Genomic DNA, 14,699 nt, shown 5'->3' on the forward strand with positions numbered 1-14,699 from the left:
TGCCACCCCCTCTGGCTCTCGGGACGGCAGCTCCACCCCTTCTGGCTCTCGGGACGGCAGCTCCACCCCCTCTGGCTCTCGGGACGGCAGCGCCACCCCCTCTGGCTCTCGGGACGGCAGCGCCACCCCCTCTGGCTCTCGGGACGGCAGCTCCACCCCCTCTGGCTCTCGGGACGGCAGCTCCACCCCCTCTGGCTCTCGGGACTTCAGCTCCACCCCCTCTGGCTCTCGGGACGGCAGATCCACCCCCTCTGGACTCTCAGGACGACAGCACCACCCCCTCCCACTTTTGTAGCAGCAGCTCCAGCTCGGTTGGCTCCGGATCCAGTAACCCCTTCTCCTGTCTCCATCTTCTGCTCTGCTCTTTCTGAGCAGCGGTGTTCCTGTTGATCCTGGTGATCAACTCTTCAATACTTTTCATTTCTTCTGGGTTGTAGGGGCGCCCACACACGCTGTCACCATATGTAAACGAGCCTGCACCACTCACGATTCGTTGCCCCTTTAAAAACCGACCCAGGACACAGAAATGTATTTTTTTAATAAACACAAAAACAAAATAAACAAAACAAACACCTAGCTCTTTCCTTGAGCACTAACTAAACACAAAACAGGAACCTAAACTATCTTGCAGGACGGCTAAGCCGTTTACCTGACAATTAAACAAAACACTAAAACAAAACAAACCACACAGGTTTAACACTGATCACTGATCCCTTTCCCTTTTCCTTTTCCTTTTCCTTCGCTTGTGCATTACTAATAAAACAATTAACAAAACAATAAAACAATTAAATGAAACAATTAAAGTCAACCCATGTGGGGTTTACATGCAGGGAGGCTATTAACCCCCTCCCTGTCATCTTACACTATATATATATATATATATTGTAATAAATAGGTTTATAACGACTAATGTTACGAATATAGAACAGTGGGGGTGTCTTATATTGTAAAATAGAGAATTATAATATTTAGTTGATATGGGTTTTAACCTGAAATAGGTGCAACTGTTATCAAATTATGGTTTGTTGTAACAGCAATGGAGTGACCACTTTTGTTGGGTGGCGCTGTTTCAGATAGAGCTATGGGAAATAATAGACCTATCTAGGAAGAGAAAGAGAACTCTGTGATTGACCTATGACCCGGATCTGAAAGGTGGCCATCTTTAAGAGGGGCAAGGGGAGTTTGCAGAGGGAGGAAGTGGTTGGAGTTAGTGAAGAGTGAGAGGGGGTTTGCAGACAAGAGTTAAACAAAAGGAAATTTGTTTGGTCAAAAAGTGTCTTTTTGGACATAAAACAAAGCCTGGACCTTTGAGTGTGGAGTCTAGCCTCTAAGTCCAGTTAAACCAAAGTCTGTTGGAAAAGCTGACTGGCCATGTGCTCAGCGCAGGAGTAACCGGAACAAGGGAACCAGAATGGAATAAAGGTTTCCTTGGAAGACAGTAAGTGAAGCAAATAAGTACTTACTACGGTTTAAACAAAGCAACGGAGTAGTTGCAAAGAGACTGCAAAACCCCACTCAAGAGCAAACCAACCAAGTGCATGTCAGGTATACACTGCTGAATGTATATAGTGTAAATAGTGGTCTGTGTGAGTTGAATAATCAAGGGTATGGTACACCAGAGTCTTACACAACTACCATTGTAGGTAAGGGTACTCTGGTGGAGGTAATGGTGTGAGACTGGCAGTGATAAATTGGCACACAGACAGTTTAAAGGCTACCACTGGTTGGTAGTGAAGATTTGAGTTGTTTTCTTTCTGTTACCTTCACCTTCTAACAAAATAAATATTGCCAGCAGCTGATGTACAGCAATTACAGTTGTGGACATTGTAATCATTTACACCACCTCGACCATCCTGTCACAATATATACATACATACATACATACATACATACATACATACATACATACATACATATATATATATATATATATATATATATATATATATATATATATATATATATATATATATATATATATATATATATATATATATATAGTGAACTGGTATAGTCCACGTAAGTATGAGATGTGTAAGTAGTGCCTGTTTTGGTGCAGAAGAACGTGACAGAGACCCAGATCCAAGGAGATTTCTGTTTTAATGATTTTTCTTTTCCTCTTATATTCCACAAATGAACACACAGAAGTTCCAATTATCAAGACAAATAATAACCAAACTCAAATAAACACAGTCCAGGACTTTCTTTGTGGAGCGAGACCCTCAGGTAAGTAATGGCTTGTTGTATCCAAGTTTCTTTGGTGTTGGCTTGGTATTGTGGCTTCTTTCTCTTTTCCAGGTTGTCGCGGACATCCACCAGGTGGCGCTGTGGGGTTGTGATAGTCCCCGTCCTACTCACAGGTTTGTACTCCCGACGGCCCCAAAAGCCTGTTTGCGGTAGAGTGCAGCCCCAACACCCGGCCAACCTTTCGTAAAGGTAAGTAATAACACTGCTGTGTAGAATAGAATTAATACAGGTGATAAACAGTGAGCAATGAGCGTTCTCTAACTCTCGCCTCTCTTTTGTTGCAGGTTCCACTGTTCCCCGGACATACAATAAAGTTGTTTTTCGTTTAAATCACCCTTTCTGTGTCCCTGCGTATTTTTACAGCGTTCAACACTTCCAGCCGGACACAGTTCTCCTGGGTTAATCACTTGCCCAGTTCGTGGGCTTTTGATACAGTCTTTAAGCACTTTGTTTGAATACACACAAGTCCCGTACTTCAGTAGCTCCCAGCATATCAACGGTAAAACACAGCGTACTCACTCTACAGCAATCCGTGTTCTCTGCGTTGCTCCGATGCAGGGAAGCCTGTAGTCCGCCGTGTTGTTTTCAAGGTAAAACCACCGTGCACTGTCCCGCTGTAGAAACAATGGTTGTCTCCGACTGGTGACAATGGTAGTCCGCAAGGTTGCTTCAATGTAATGCCCCACTACGCTGTACCGTTTTTAGAAACAAGTGCTAAAATTGTATTCCTCTGGGTTACCACTGGTTAATATCCCAGTCTTGCTCCCAATGCAGCTGCCCACTTTCGTCTTGGTTAGGTACTCTCCCGTCCCACGGCTCGTGTGTGCACCTGTTCTCACTCACCCCTCTAGCTGATTCCCGCAGCTTTTTAAAGCTACCGCTGTTACCCGTCATGCAAGGTGTGTTTGCCCTGTTGTTGGGAATTGTAGTTCCTGGTCGTTCTGTGTCTCTAACCCCTTTGACACTCTTAATCTCACAATATATACACACTACCGGTCAAAAGTTTTTGAACACCTCCATTTTTCCAGTTTTTTACGCAGTTTAATGTCTCAATGTACTCTGAAATTAAAGCATAGAACAAATAAACAATTGGAGATAAAAAAAGAAATTATGGAATCGTTTTGTTTAACAAAATTTAATCTAAATTTTTGACTCATCAAAGTAGCCACCTTTTGCAGATATAACAGCCGAACACACTCGTGGCATTCTTTCTACAATGGAAATCAAATATTGTTCGGAAAGTTCTTCCCAACACTGTTGCAGAAGTTCCCACAAATGTGTTGCACTTGTAGGTTGCTTTGCTTTCACCTTTCTGTCCAGTTCATCCCAAACCAGCTCGATGGGGTTTAAGTCTGGAGACTGTGCTGGCCATTCCATGATTTGAATCCTACCGTCTTGTTCTTTTCTTCTAAGGTAGTTCTGACATAGCCTGGAGGTATGTTTTGGGTCATTATCTTGCTGTAGGATGAACCCCTGACAAACTAGGCGTATACCAGAGGGTATTGCATGGCGCTGCAAAATGCTGTGGTAGCAGTTTTGGTTCAGGGTGCCACTCACTCTGTGCAAGTCGCTGACTCTGGATCCAGCAAAAGAGCCCCAGACCATCACGCTTCCTCCTCCATGTTTGACAGTTGGTGTCACACACCAAGGAACCATCCTTTCGCCTACTCGACGGCGTACAAAAACCCTGCGTGATGAACCGAAGATTTCAAATTTTGATTCATCGGCCCATAAGACCTTCTTCCAGTCTTCAGTAGTCCACTGGCGGTGCTTCATGGCCCAGGCAAGCCTCTTTTTCTTATTTTGCCATCTTAGCAATGGCTTTCTTACTGCCACTCGACCTGTCAAACCTGCAGCTCGAAGTCTTCTCTTCACAGTTGAAACTGAGACTTGCTTACTTCGACCAGTGTTAAGCTGTGCTTGAAGCTGTTGTCCTGTGAGCCGCCTATCACGCAAGCTGTTGACTCTTAGAAACTTGTCTTCTGATTCTGTTGTGGCTTTGGGTCTGCCAGACCTCTTCCTGTCAGAGTTTCCTCCAGTTTCCAAGTGCCTTTTGATGGTGTAGGAAACTGTACTCACTGACACCTTGGCTTTCTTTGCAATTTCTCTAAAGGAAAGACCTACACTTTTAAGGGTTATAATGGTCTGTCTGTCTTCCTTTGTTAATTGCCTTTTTCTCGCCATTATGAGAGCAATATACTACTTCCTGCAGTACAATACTGTCCAAATAATGCTTAAGATGGTGTAGTAACACAGTCTGTTCCAACACTGCTTTTAACAGACAGAGGGTTTGTAAGTAATCAACAAAAGTTGGGACACCTGTAGGAATTGTTAGCATCACCTTTCAAGGCTTAATTTACTTCCATTGCTGAAGAACAGCTGTAAGTTGTTAACCCATTACTTGTTCCCTGAAAGGCCTTTTTGTATAACTCTGAAATGTACATTATTTTTCAGTTTTTGGTAACTTTTTTTTTTAACCTCTGGCAGTTTACCATTTACCTTTGTACCATTTCAGGTTATTCACTGGACTTGAACTGCTTAAATTTCAATAAAAACTGGAAAAATGGGGGTGTTCTAAAACTTTTGACCGGTAGTGTGTATATATATACAGACGTGCTCAAATTTGTTGGTACCCCTCCACAAAAAACGAAGAATGCACAATTTTCTCTGAAATAACTTGAAACTGACAAAAGTAATTGGCATCCACCATTGTTTATTCCATATTTAATAGAAATCAGACTTTGCTTTTGATTTTTTATTCAACATAATATTGTAAATAAGAAAACAAATGAAAATGGCATTGACAAAAATGATGGGACCGCTAACCTAATATTTTGTTGCACAACCTTTAGAGGCAATCACTGCAATCAAATGTTTTCTGTAGCAATCAATGAGACTTCTGCACCTGTTAACAGGTAGTTTGGCCCACTCTTCCTGAGCAAACTGCTCCAGCTGTCTCAAGTTTGATGGGTGCCTTCTCCAGACTGCAAGTTTCAGCTCTTTCCATAGATGTTCGATAGGATTCAGATCAGGACTCATAGAAGGCCACTTCAGAATAGTCCAATGTTTTGTTCTTATCCATTCTTGGGTGCTTTTAGCTGTGTGTTTTGGGTCATTATCCTGTTGGAGGACCCATGACCTGCGACTGAGACAGAGCTTTCTGACACTGGGCAGTACGTTTCGCTCCAGAATGCCTTGATAGTCTTGAGATTTCATTGTGCCCTGCACAGATTCAAGGCACCCTGTGCCAGGCGCAGCAAAGCAGCCCCAAAACATAACCGAGCCTCCTCCATGTTTCACTGTAGGTATGGTGTTCTTTTCTTTGAAAGCTTCATTTTTTCATCTGTGAACATAGAGGTGATGTGACTTGCCAAAAAGCTCCAGTTTTGACTCATCTGTCCAAAGGACATTCTCCCAGAAGGATTGTGGCTTGTCAATATGCATTTTAGCAAATTCCAGTCTGGCTTTTTTATGTTTTTCTTTCAAAAGTGGAGTCCTCCTGGGTCTTCTTCCATGGAGCCCACTTTCGCTCAAAAAGCGACGGATGGTGCGATCAGAAACTGACGTACCTTCACCTTGGAGTTCAGCTTGTATCTCTTTGGCAGTTATCCTTGGTTCTTTTTCTACCATTCGCACTATCCTTCTGTTCAATCTGGGGTCGATTTTCAATCTTGCGGCCGCGCCCAGGGAGGTTGGCTACAGTTCCATGGACCTTAAACTTCTTAATAATATTTGCAACTGTTGTCACAGGAACATCAAGCTGCTTGGAGATGGTCTTGTAGCCTTTCCCTTTACCATGCTTGTCTATTATTTTCTTTCTGATCTCCTCAGACAACTCTCTCCTTTGCTTTCTCTGGTCCATGTTCAGTGTGGTGCACACAATGATACCAAACAGCACCGTGACTACTTTTCTCCATTTAAATAGGCTGAATGACTGATTACAAGATTGGAGACGTGTGATACTAATTAAAGAAACTAATTAGTTTGAAATATCACTATAATCCAATTATTTATTATCTTTTCTAAGGGGTACCAACAAATGTGTCCAGGCCATTTTAGAATATCTTTGTAGAATAAGCAATAATTCATCTCTTTTCACAGCTTCTTTGCTTTATTCTATGACATACCAAAGGCATGCAAGTATACATGATAAAATAGCTTTTAATTTCATCACTTTTCAGGAGGAATGAAGCATTATTTCAATGAGCTGTAAGGGTACCAACAAATTTGAGCACGTCTGTATATAGTAAGGGACTGGTTAATAAAAACTGATAAAAGATGGAAAAGACCATGTAAACAAACCGGATGATAAACAAATAAGTACATAAGGTAAAGCGTTTTGTGGATCAAAACTAAAGTGGGGTTAAAGAATGCACTTTGTAAATGATAACTTTGTTAAATAAAGGAAACAAATAAGTAAATAAGTATGGTTTAAAATAAATGGAACAAAGACAATACATAGAACCATGGGGAAAACTACTGGATTCAGGGATGGCTCCAGTTCAAATGAATTATTCAGTTTAATGTCTTGTCAATTGTCTTTAACAATGTAATTGATCAGCATTTAAAAACTCTGTGTTTATGAGTGTTGGTTGAGGGAGAATGTGAGGAGTTTGGCTGGTGACTGGGAGAGTGAATTTGTTACTGATAAACGAACAGGTATTTGGATTTTGACTTTTGGATTGTGATTTGGTTTTGATGACGAGGGAGCAGGCTTAACCTGCCTCGTAATCAAATAGTATCAACACCTGTTTAGATCAGGCCCGAGAACAGGTTAGGCTTTTGTTTTGTTTCTATTTATTTTGTGTATGTAAATAATAAACACACGCTGAGGCTCTATGGTCCAGTGGTTAAAGAAAAGGGCTTATAACCAGGAGGTCCCAGGTTCAAATCCCACCTCAGCCACTGACTCACTGTGTGACCCTGAGCAAGTCACTTAACCTCCTTGTGCTCCGTCTTTCGGGTGAGATGTAATTGTAAGTGACTCTGCAGCTGATACATAGTTCACACACCCTAGTCTCTGTAAGTCGCCATGGATAAAGGCATCTGCTAAATAAACAAATAATAACAAACAAATAATATGGTGTTTCACTGCATTCTGGCTGTCAAGTCTTTGTTTGAAGAAGATCTGTGACTAGAAGGCAATCCATCATATATATATATATATATATATATATATATATATATGTGATGGATATAGTGATGGAAAGGGCAGCATCGCCTTTAAGAAATGGTGGTGCCATAGTAGAAACTACACAACCCAGAAGCCCGAGTACAAATTGGTAGGGAGGGGTTACTGGGTTTATAAGGAAGCAGGGCAGAACAATCGGGGTGATGTGTGATCGTGGGGAAAACTGCCTTATTATCCTGCTGGAGAAGCATGCAAAAGTGTGTTTCGGTACCTGAAAGTATCGGAAGGTAAAGTGAATGCGTTGCATTTAGATAGTAAATCATTGTTCAGTTTAAAACGAGTAAGTTTTCCTCTTGGTGAGGTAGTCCTTTATTTTGCACTGTTTATTTATTTTCTAAAGTGTTTTACCAGCTGTAATTCATTCTGGTTGCACTGTGTTTAATTAAAAAGTCCCGCAGTGTGCCGCGGTGTTCTGTTGTGCGCCGTCACAGCAGCTGTTCTGTTGAAAGACAAGTGTTGTGCATACGACCCGGGGACTGAACGAGTATTGTATATTTACGCGCTGCAGGAGCACCGATCTACACTCAGCTCAGGGCTGAAAGAAATAACTGGAAACACCAGACTTTACTGGTGCTCCTGGTTCACTCCTCAAGAGGGAGCCGTTGGTATATGTTGTGGACGTTGCAGGTGGTAACCAGAGAGAGCCCCACCTGTGTTCCTGGGTCACTCCACCAGAGGGAGCCTGGCTTCAACTTACCTGTGCTGTTGGCTCACTCCACCAGAGGGTGCCTGTCCTCAATTCACCTGTGCTGTTGGCTCACTCCACCAGAGGGAGCATGTTCTTTGCTTACCTGTGTGACTGACTCACTCCAGCAGTGGGAACCTCTACACTACTTACCTGTATCCACAACTCCGTCGGCCAGAGAAGGCCACTCCTGTTGACTGGTGTCGCCCAGTCGGGACATTCCACAGGCCAAAGCCTGTAGTACCGTGGTAGACTTGAAGTAGCTTAGAGAGGGGCGAAGAAGTGAGTCATTCAGTGGCCTGTACAGGGCAATAGTCTGCTGAAGAAAGTGCATAATTGTGTAAATATTGTAAATAAAGTTCATTCACCTGAATACGCAGCAAGTCCGTGCCAGTCTGTGAGAGCGAAAAGTCAGTGACCAGTAGCACCACACTACCAGTCGTAGTTTTTGTAGTTAAAAGACCTTTTAAGATTGTTTATATATATATATATATATATATATATATATATATATATATATATATATATATATATATATATATATATATATATATAATATAACCAAACAATCTTAAAAGGTATTTTAACTACAAATCATCCCTACCTGAAACTTGCATATCTTTATGATCATGAGGACATTGTTAATTAAGGTTCATGATCATCAAATTTGATTGTAAAATATTTGTTGGAGTAGGTTAATGACGTATGCAAAGGTGCAGATTCAGTGTGCTAAAGAATGTCCAAATCAATTAGCATCAAACATGAATAAGCACTTCTCTAGACATACTGAATGTAATAAATACAAATGTGACAGACAGACAGCCAGTATACACCCCCAATTCTGTTACACATTCATCCTTACCTGTGCTAAATGTGGCCCTTGGCAAGTTTTGTCACATCACAATTGGACAAGTGGTTCTCTAGATATAGACTATAAAGGGAGATTACATTTAACTGTCTTGAATACTAGTGTCAGTTAACACTGATTTGAAGGTTTATGTAAATGTAGGAGTTACACCCTTAATCCAATTCCTGCTTTACTTTCAGTAATGGCTGAAAATATTTTTTCTGTTAATAAACTTATCATAGAGTTTTCTGCATAAAATTTTTCATAGCTTTAAAAAATAAAATAATTGAACGGTTGTGACAGAGATCGAATGATTCTTGGTGTTAGATCTCCCTCTCGACCTGTGAGGGCACTGTGTAAGAGGAACAGAGTACCCTTAATTAAATGGCACGACAATTTATCCCATAGGGTAGGTGGAAGTCGGTCATTTAGGAGAGGGACGGAGCTACGGTATCCAAACTCAATGACCCCGACGGTAAACGTGTGGCATCCGAGGATTGGAGGAGCGGATGCGCTCGTTAACTTAGGGGTCATGAGCGAGGATATAAATAGGGGGGTAGCATACGTGATCTGTTCCTTTTGTGAATGGTTAGAAAGGACCAAAAGGAAACCCTGCAATTTGTGAGAACCGTGTTGTATTTGTTAGTCTGTCTTGTAACATTGTTCTGTTTGTGTTGTTTTAAGACTACTAACACTATCCGGAGCTGCAGCCGCAGGCCAGCAACAAATCCGGACACCAGCACTTCCCTGTTTCACAACGTACTGTCTTTTCACCACAAGCACTTAAATCACGCACCATAGGAACTGTGTCTGTGTCTTTGTGTTTTGTGTGGGTGATAAAACTGGACTTTTTGGTTGCGGGTCAAACCCGTGGGAGTTTACAAAAACCGAAGTGATACACGCCGCTGTAATCACTTCCAACATTATTATTTACAGGTATTTGCATTTAAGGCTCTGGACATTGTAATTTATCAATAAACACCCTTGCACCTGTTAGTAATTGTCTGTGTGATTCGTACCTGCACTGCACTCACCTGTATGCACTCACCACTTTGCCACAATGGTACAATGCAAAAATATGACACCAAGATAATACAGTATTTATTTGATCCCATTGGCAGATAATATTGCTTCACTTGGGACAATGATAATTATGTAAGTTAATATGTACAGTTGACTCTACCTGTTATGCTACCAGTGTCTTCTTATGAGTATTTTGGGATGCAAGAGGACTGCACAGTGAAGCTCCCATAGTGCAAGAGGACACTTCTAGCATAGGTGACAGTGTCAACTATAAATATTATATATCATGTATTTTTTTTTAAAGAAAAACACAACACATATAGGTGGCGGTGTGGTCCAGTGGTTAAAGAAAAGGGCTTGTAACCAGGAGGTCCCTGGTTCAAACCCCGGCTCAGCCACTGAATATAAATAAATTCAACGACTTCTCGAATTTCAGTAATTTGTTAAAGAATTGGAAGACATAATGGTGCATATACAGGTAGTGGACAAAAAATGGAAATACCTGGGTAAATGAGGGACATCAAGTATATTGAAAGCAAGGGCTTCCACACAGGTGTGGCTCGTGCGTTAATTAAGCAAATAACATCCCAGCATGCTTAGGATCATGTATAAAAATGCTAGACAGGCCTGATTGCCTAGAATTATGGCTAGCATGGCTGCAAGAGGAGACCTCAGTGACTTTGAAAGGGGTGATTGTTGGGGCGCGTTTGGCAAGAGCTTTCAAGAGCAACAGTGTCTAAGGTGATGTCGGCATGGAACTCTGAGGGAAAGACATCATCAGCAAAGGGCAACTGTGGGTGGAAGCGCATACTTCAGGATCGTGATAGCCGTGCATTAATTGAAGTGCAAGGCGAAACAGGCAAGCAACTGCAGATCAATTGACTGCAAATTTCAACCTGGGGCGTGAGCAGCCAGTTTCATGAAGAACTCCAGAGCGGGATACCATAGTGGCCCAACACCCTATTAAGTCTTTACACTGGTGTTTCAAATTTTTTGTCTACTACCTGTAGATCATCTGACACCCATGCCTGGAATGTCTTGGAATCTGGTGTTTTGATTGCTGAGAATGGCTTTAGGATTTATAAATTAGTTTTCTTTTCATCTCTTATATTTAAGACATTAAAACTTTTCAGGACAGTTTTTTGCTGAGCATTTTTAAATATCATTGTTACAAAAAAAGATCCCACCAAAGTGTATTATACTTTATTTTATTATAATCTGAGCTGGTAGTTATGAGTAGAGAAAATGCCTATACAAGGAATTACAGAACATCAATTTACATAATGGGTACACAGTTTTTACAAAAGGCTTAAAAGAACGCTACATAATATAGAACAAGTAATGCAAACAGCAGGAAACATTACATAAACCTTAATGATATAGCTTGCCCAAGTAAGCTGAAAATGTTTATAAACAAATGTTTAGCATTTCCATAACACATTTAACACTGTAGAACAAATAGCAATACAAATATAGCATATTAATACCAATGTGATTACTAAAACATGAATATAAGATTTATAACATTTGTTTTTATGATAATACAGCTATGTTACAGCATAAAGTGCTGTTTAGCCATATTGTTTTTGGCATGAAAAGAATTTCAGGTCCTGGGAGTATGACGTTTTTATTACCATTACCATCTCTTTGTACTGTTGATTTTAATAATTAGAAAAAAATAGACATAAAGCTTATTTTATCTTGTAATAAAATATATGAGGGATGCAACTTAATAAGACTCTTCTAATAGCATAATTAGTGAATTTATAGCATTAACGGGAACAGATTCTTATTTATAACAGATATAATCCAAGACACAGTTTTCAGGTTTTAAAAGATGCATTTTCCATTTTTGTTGATAATCTAAACAATGCTCTTTTGAAGTACATACCACACTGAATGGCACATCCAACGGAAATGCATTAGAAGCAAGAATCATTTACAACAGGATATGAGCAATCCCTTTATTTGACTACTTAATGTAATTCTGTGATTCCAGCCGATTTTAGTTTTGGGCCGGGGTTTATCTAAATTCATTTGTGAACACAATATAACCTGATGTATAAGAAAACACTTGGTTTAAACCATTCCAGCTTATGAGTGAAATAAACTCCTGAGTAGCCTGTGTAGAAAACCTGTGCTAATAGTGAGCTTAAAAGACCTCCCCTTCATGAATAAGGTTTATACAAGATTTTCTATCATTTCAACAAAATATGTTCAGTTTAGCAAAAAATTCCTCAAAAACTTAAAGTCAACATTAGGTCTCAATTACGAAAAAGCAGAATGCCATATTTAGTCCAACAAGATCAGAATAGGGTCTATTCAGGTTTGTGGAAACTGCCCTGGTCACTCCTTACTTGATTAGAATGCAATTAGCTTAGTATTTTGTCCATCTTAATGAAAATGTAATGAAATGTGTCTGTTTTCATCGAAACGCTTTGAACGAGCCATCAGAGAGCAGGTTGGAATGTACTTCATATCAGTTCTTGTCTAAGCTCTTGTGTGGATAATGCATCTTTAAATCCTTGACCTTTCAACAGGAAATCCTTACAAATAAACCTACAGAAAGGTACATCAACATCCGTTTTTTTTTTTTTAAAGGTAAAGCTGAGGCACATGACAAGTGTGCAAAATTAAAAACAGGCAGTTTTTTGCAGTCTAATACAAATGTTGTAGTAAAGACATATAAATACATGTTACAGGTCCATTCTGTTTTAGTTGCTCAATCATTTAAAATAACCTTCAGTTGTCCTTTTATTTCTTAATTTGTGACACATATATAACCCAACGTTCGCCCTTAACCTCGACATAATAAAACCATTCGTCAGCCATGTATCTTAAGTAAGCCTCTGATCTCAGACCAGTGCTATTAAACACACATTACCCTTTCCTAATTTGGTCTCTTTCCCTGAACCCCTTCCAAAATAGATCTTACACATACCATCTTCATTAGTCTTGTACAACCTGTTAAAAGTACAAACCGAAAAGTCACTTCTTTTTGAGGGTGGGTATGTTGTACTATTTATTCTTCTGTGAGCCTATCATTACTTTTGACACAAAGTTGACAATGGCACTGGCAGGCTGCTCTGGGTCATGCTCAGCAAAGAGGTGGCACACGTTGTCAGTTGCACTTCCCTGCTTTCTTGCCACAAATCCGAAAATTCTGAAAGTTACAAAAAAAAAAAAATATCTGTGAGAACTTTATTTTGGTCTCTATGACTTGTGCCTTGTCAGTTTTTCAGGAGAAAATACAATATTAATGAACAGGAGAGCAAGCACTTGTGAAAAACAAAGAAACATGAACAAATTAAAATGAGAAAATACAAAAACACATACTTTCCTTTTGCAACATATATAAATAAATTTTAAAAAAAACTTACCACTTTAAATTTATTTTTTCCCCTTCTAATTAACTTTATATATCCTGGGGATTATTATAATTTGAATTAATTATTCCCTTTCTTTGGTTTGAATCCATTATATGTGGGAATGTTAGACATAATCCAGTGTTTTTGGTTTGTTTTCTGATTTATTTTTTCTTTTATCCTACCTCATATTTGAATATGATCAGGTAAATCTAATTTCTTCAAATCCTTACAAATACCATAGCTGAATGGTGCAGCATGCCTAAAAAACTGGCTTTAACAAGCCTCAGACGTGTTAATGTAAGGAATGTTTTTGGTATAGTTACAATTATAACTTACTTTGAAAAGCCTCCATCTTTTGTCCACCTTAATTAAATAAAAGGAAATATATTAGGATGTGGATGATTGAGTTAGGTAACAAAAACCTACACCAAATCAGCATTAACTGTATTTTTAATTGTTAATGCAAAAAGCTTAGCAGCAACTAACAGTTTCAACTCTAAACCACCACCAGATGGCGCTAGTTGTCAAGCGGTTGACTTGAAATAGTTTCTGATACATATGTTTAGCCATGGGATATACCAGTGACTTGAATTATATCCAGCAATTAAAAAACAACTTACTTTCTGTCCCGTGGGTCCAAAGCACAAAAGATAACAGTATTGACAGTATAGTGTCTTCTGAAAAATAGTCTATATGGGGAAAAAAATAGTATATTTAAGACCAAGTCATTCTCGTCAAATGAAATAAATCTCAATAGCTATAATACATGACCCCTCTCCTGCCTGATAACCTCACTCAGACTACTTGCTCACTAAATATCTTGGTATCCCTGAATGTAAAGTGAAGAGAAGATGTCATACCTAGCCATTTCGCATTGGTATTAAGTGGATCATATCTGGAGTACATCTACACTAGTGGGGACAGACTATTCATCTTTGCGTGTTTTTAAAGAGTAGACAGTTATCTATTTTGGAATACCAAGCTATTTTGTGAGCAAGTATCAGTACTGTATATTCGGAGATGCACTTATAAATACATTCATAAATGAATCAATATTCAAATCTGAATATTATCAATTAATTTGCATTCATAACTTCCATTTTCTTCATACTGTAACTGCGGGGCAGCCACAACGTGAGATGTTTGGAAAATGGACTGTGTTATGGACTGGAGACAGGGATGGGAGTTTACTGTTGAAAATGGACTGGGGACAGGGATGGGAGTTTACTGTTGAAAATGGACTGTGTTATGGACTGGGGACAGGGATGGGAGTTTACTGTTGAAAATGGACTGGGGACAGGGATGGGAGTTTACTGTTGAAAATGGACTGTGTTATGG

General features: G+C 39.7%; 1 protein-coding gene and 1 long non-coding RNA gene across 8 annotated transcripts in view; one reads left to right on the forward strand and one right to left on the reverse strand.

Annotated features, from left to right (window-relative positions):
• The first annotated feature begins 1,183 nt into the window (after window positions 1-1,183).
• LOC131737050 (uncharacterized) lies at window positions 1,184-2,580 on the forward strand. Its single transcript, XR_009328621.1, has 3 exons — window positions 1,184-1,438; window positions 2,146-2,436; window positions 2,532-2,580. It is a non-coding gene; the product is annotated as an uncharacterized LOC131737050 (long non-coding RNA).
• Window positions 2,581-11,185: 8,605 nt separating this feature from the next.
• Window positions 11,186-14,699, reverse strand: part of LOC117400218 (tensin-3-like) — a 185,953-nt gene continuing 182,439 nt past the window's right edge. For all 7 annotated transcript variants that reach the window (XM_059022543.1, XM_033999805.3, XM_033999810.3 and 4 more), the window contains 3 exons: window positions 13,982-14,050; window positions 13,698-13,724; window positions 11,186-13,156 (listed from right to left, as the gene is read on the reverse strand). In XM_059022543.1, the coding sequence (XP_058878526.1) occupies window positions 13,012-13,156; window positions 13,698-13,724; window positions 13,982-14,050 (241 nt within the window). In that variant the 3' untranslated portion in view covers window positions 11,186-13,011. The remainder of the gene's footprint in view (window positions 13,157-13,697; window positions 13,725-13,981; window positions 14,051-14,699) is intronic.

The sequence above is a fragment of the Acipenser ruthenus genome, chromosome 4, assembly GCF_902713425.1.
Source record: "Acipenser ruthenus chromosome 4, fAciRut3.2 maternal haplotype, whole genome shotgun sequence".
Taxonomy (NCBI): domain Eukaryota; kingdom Metazoa; phylum Chordata; class Actinopteri; order Acipenseriformes; family Acipenseridae; genus Acipenser; species Acipenser ruthenus.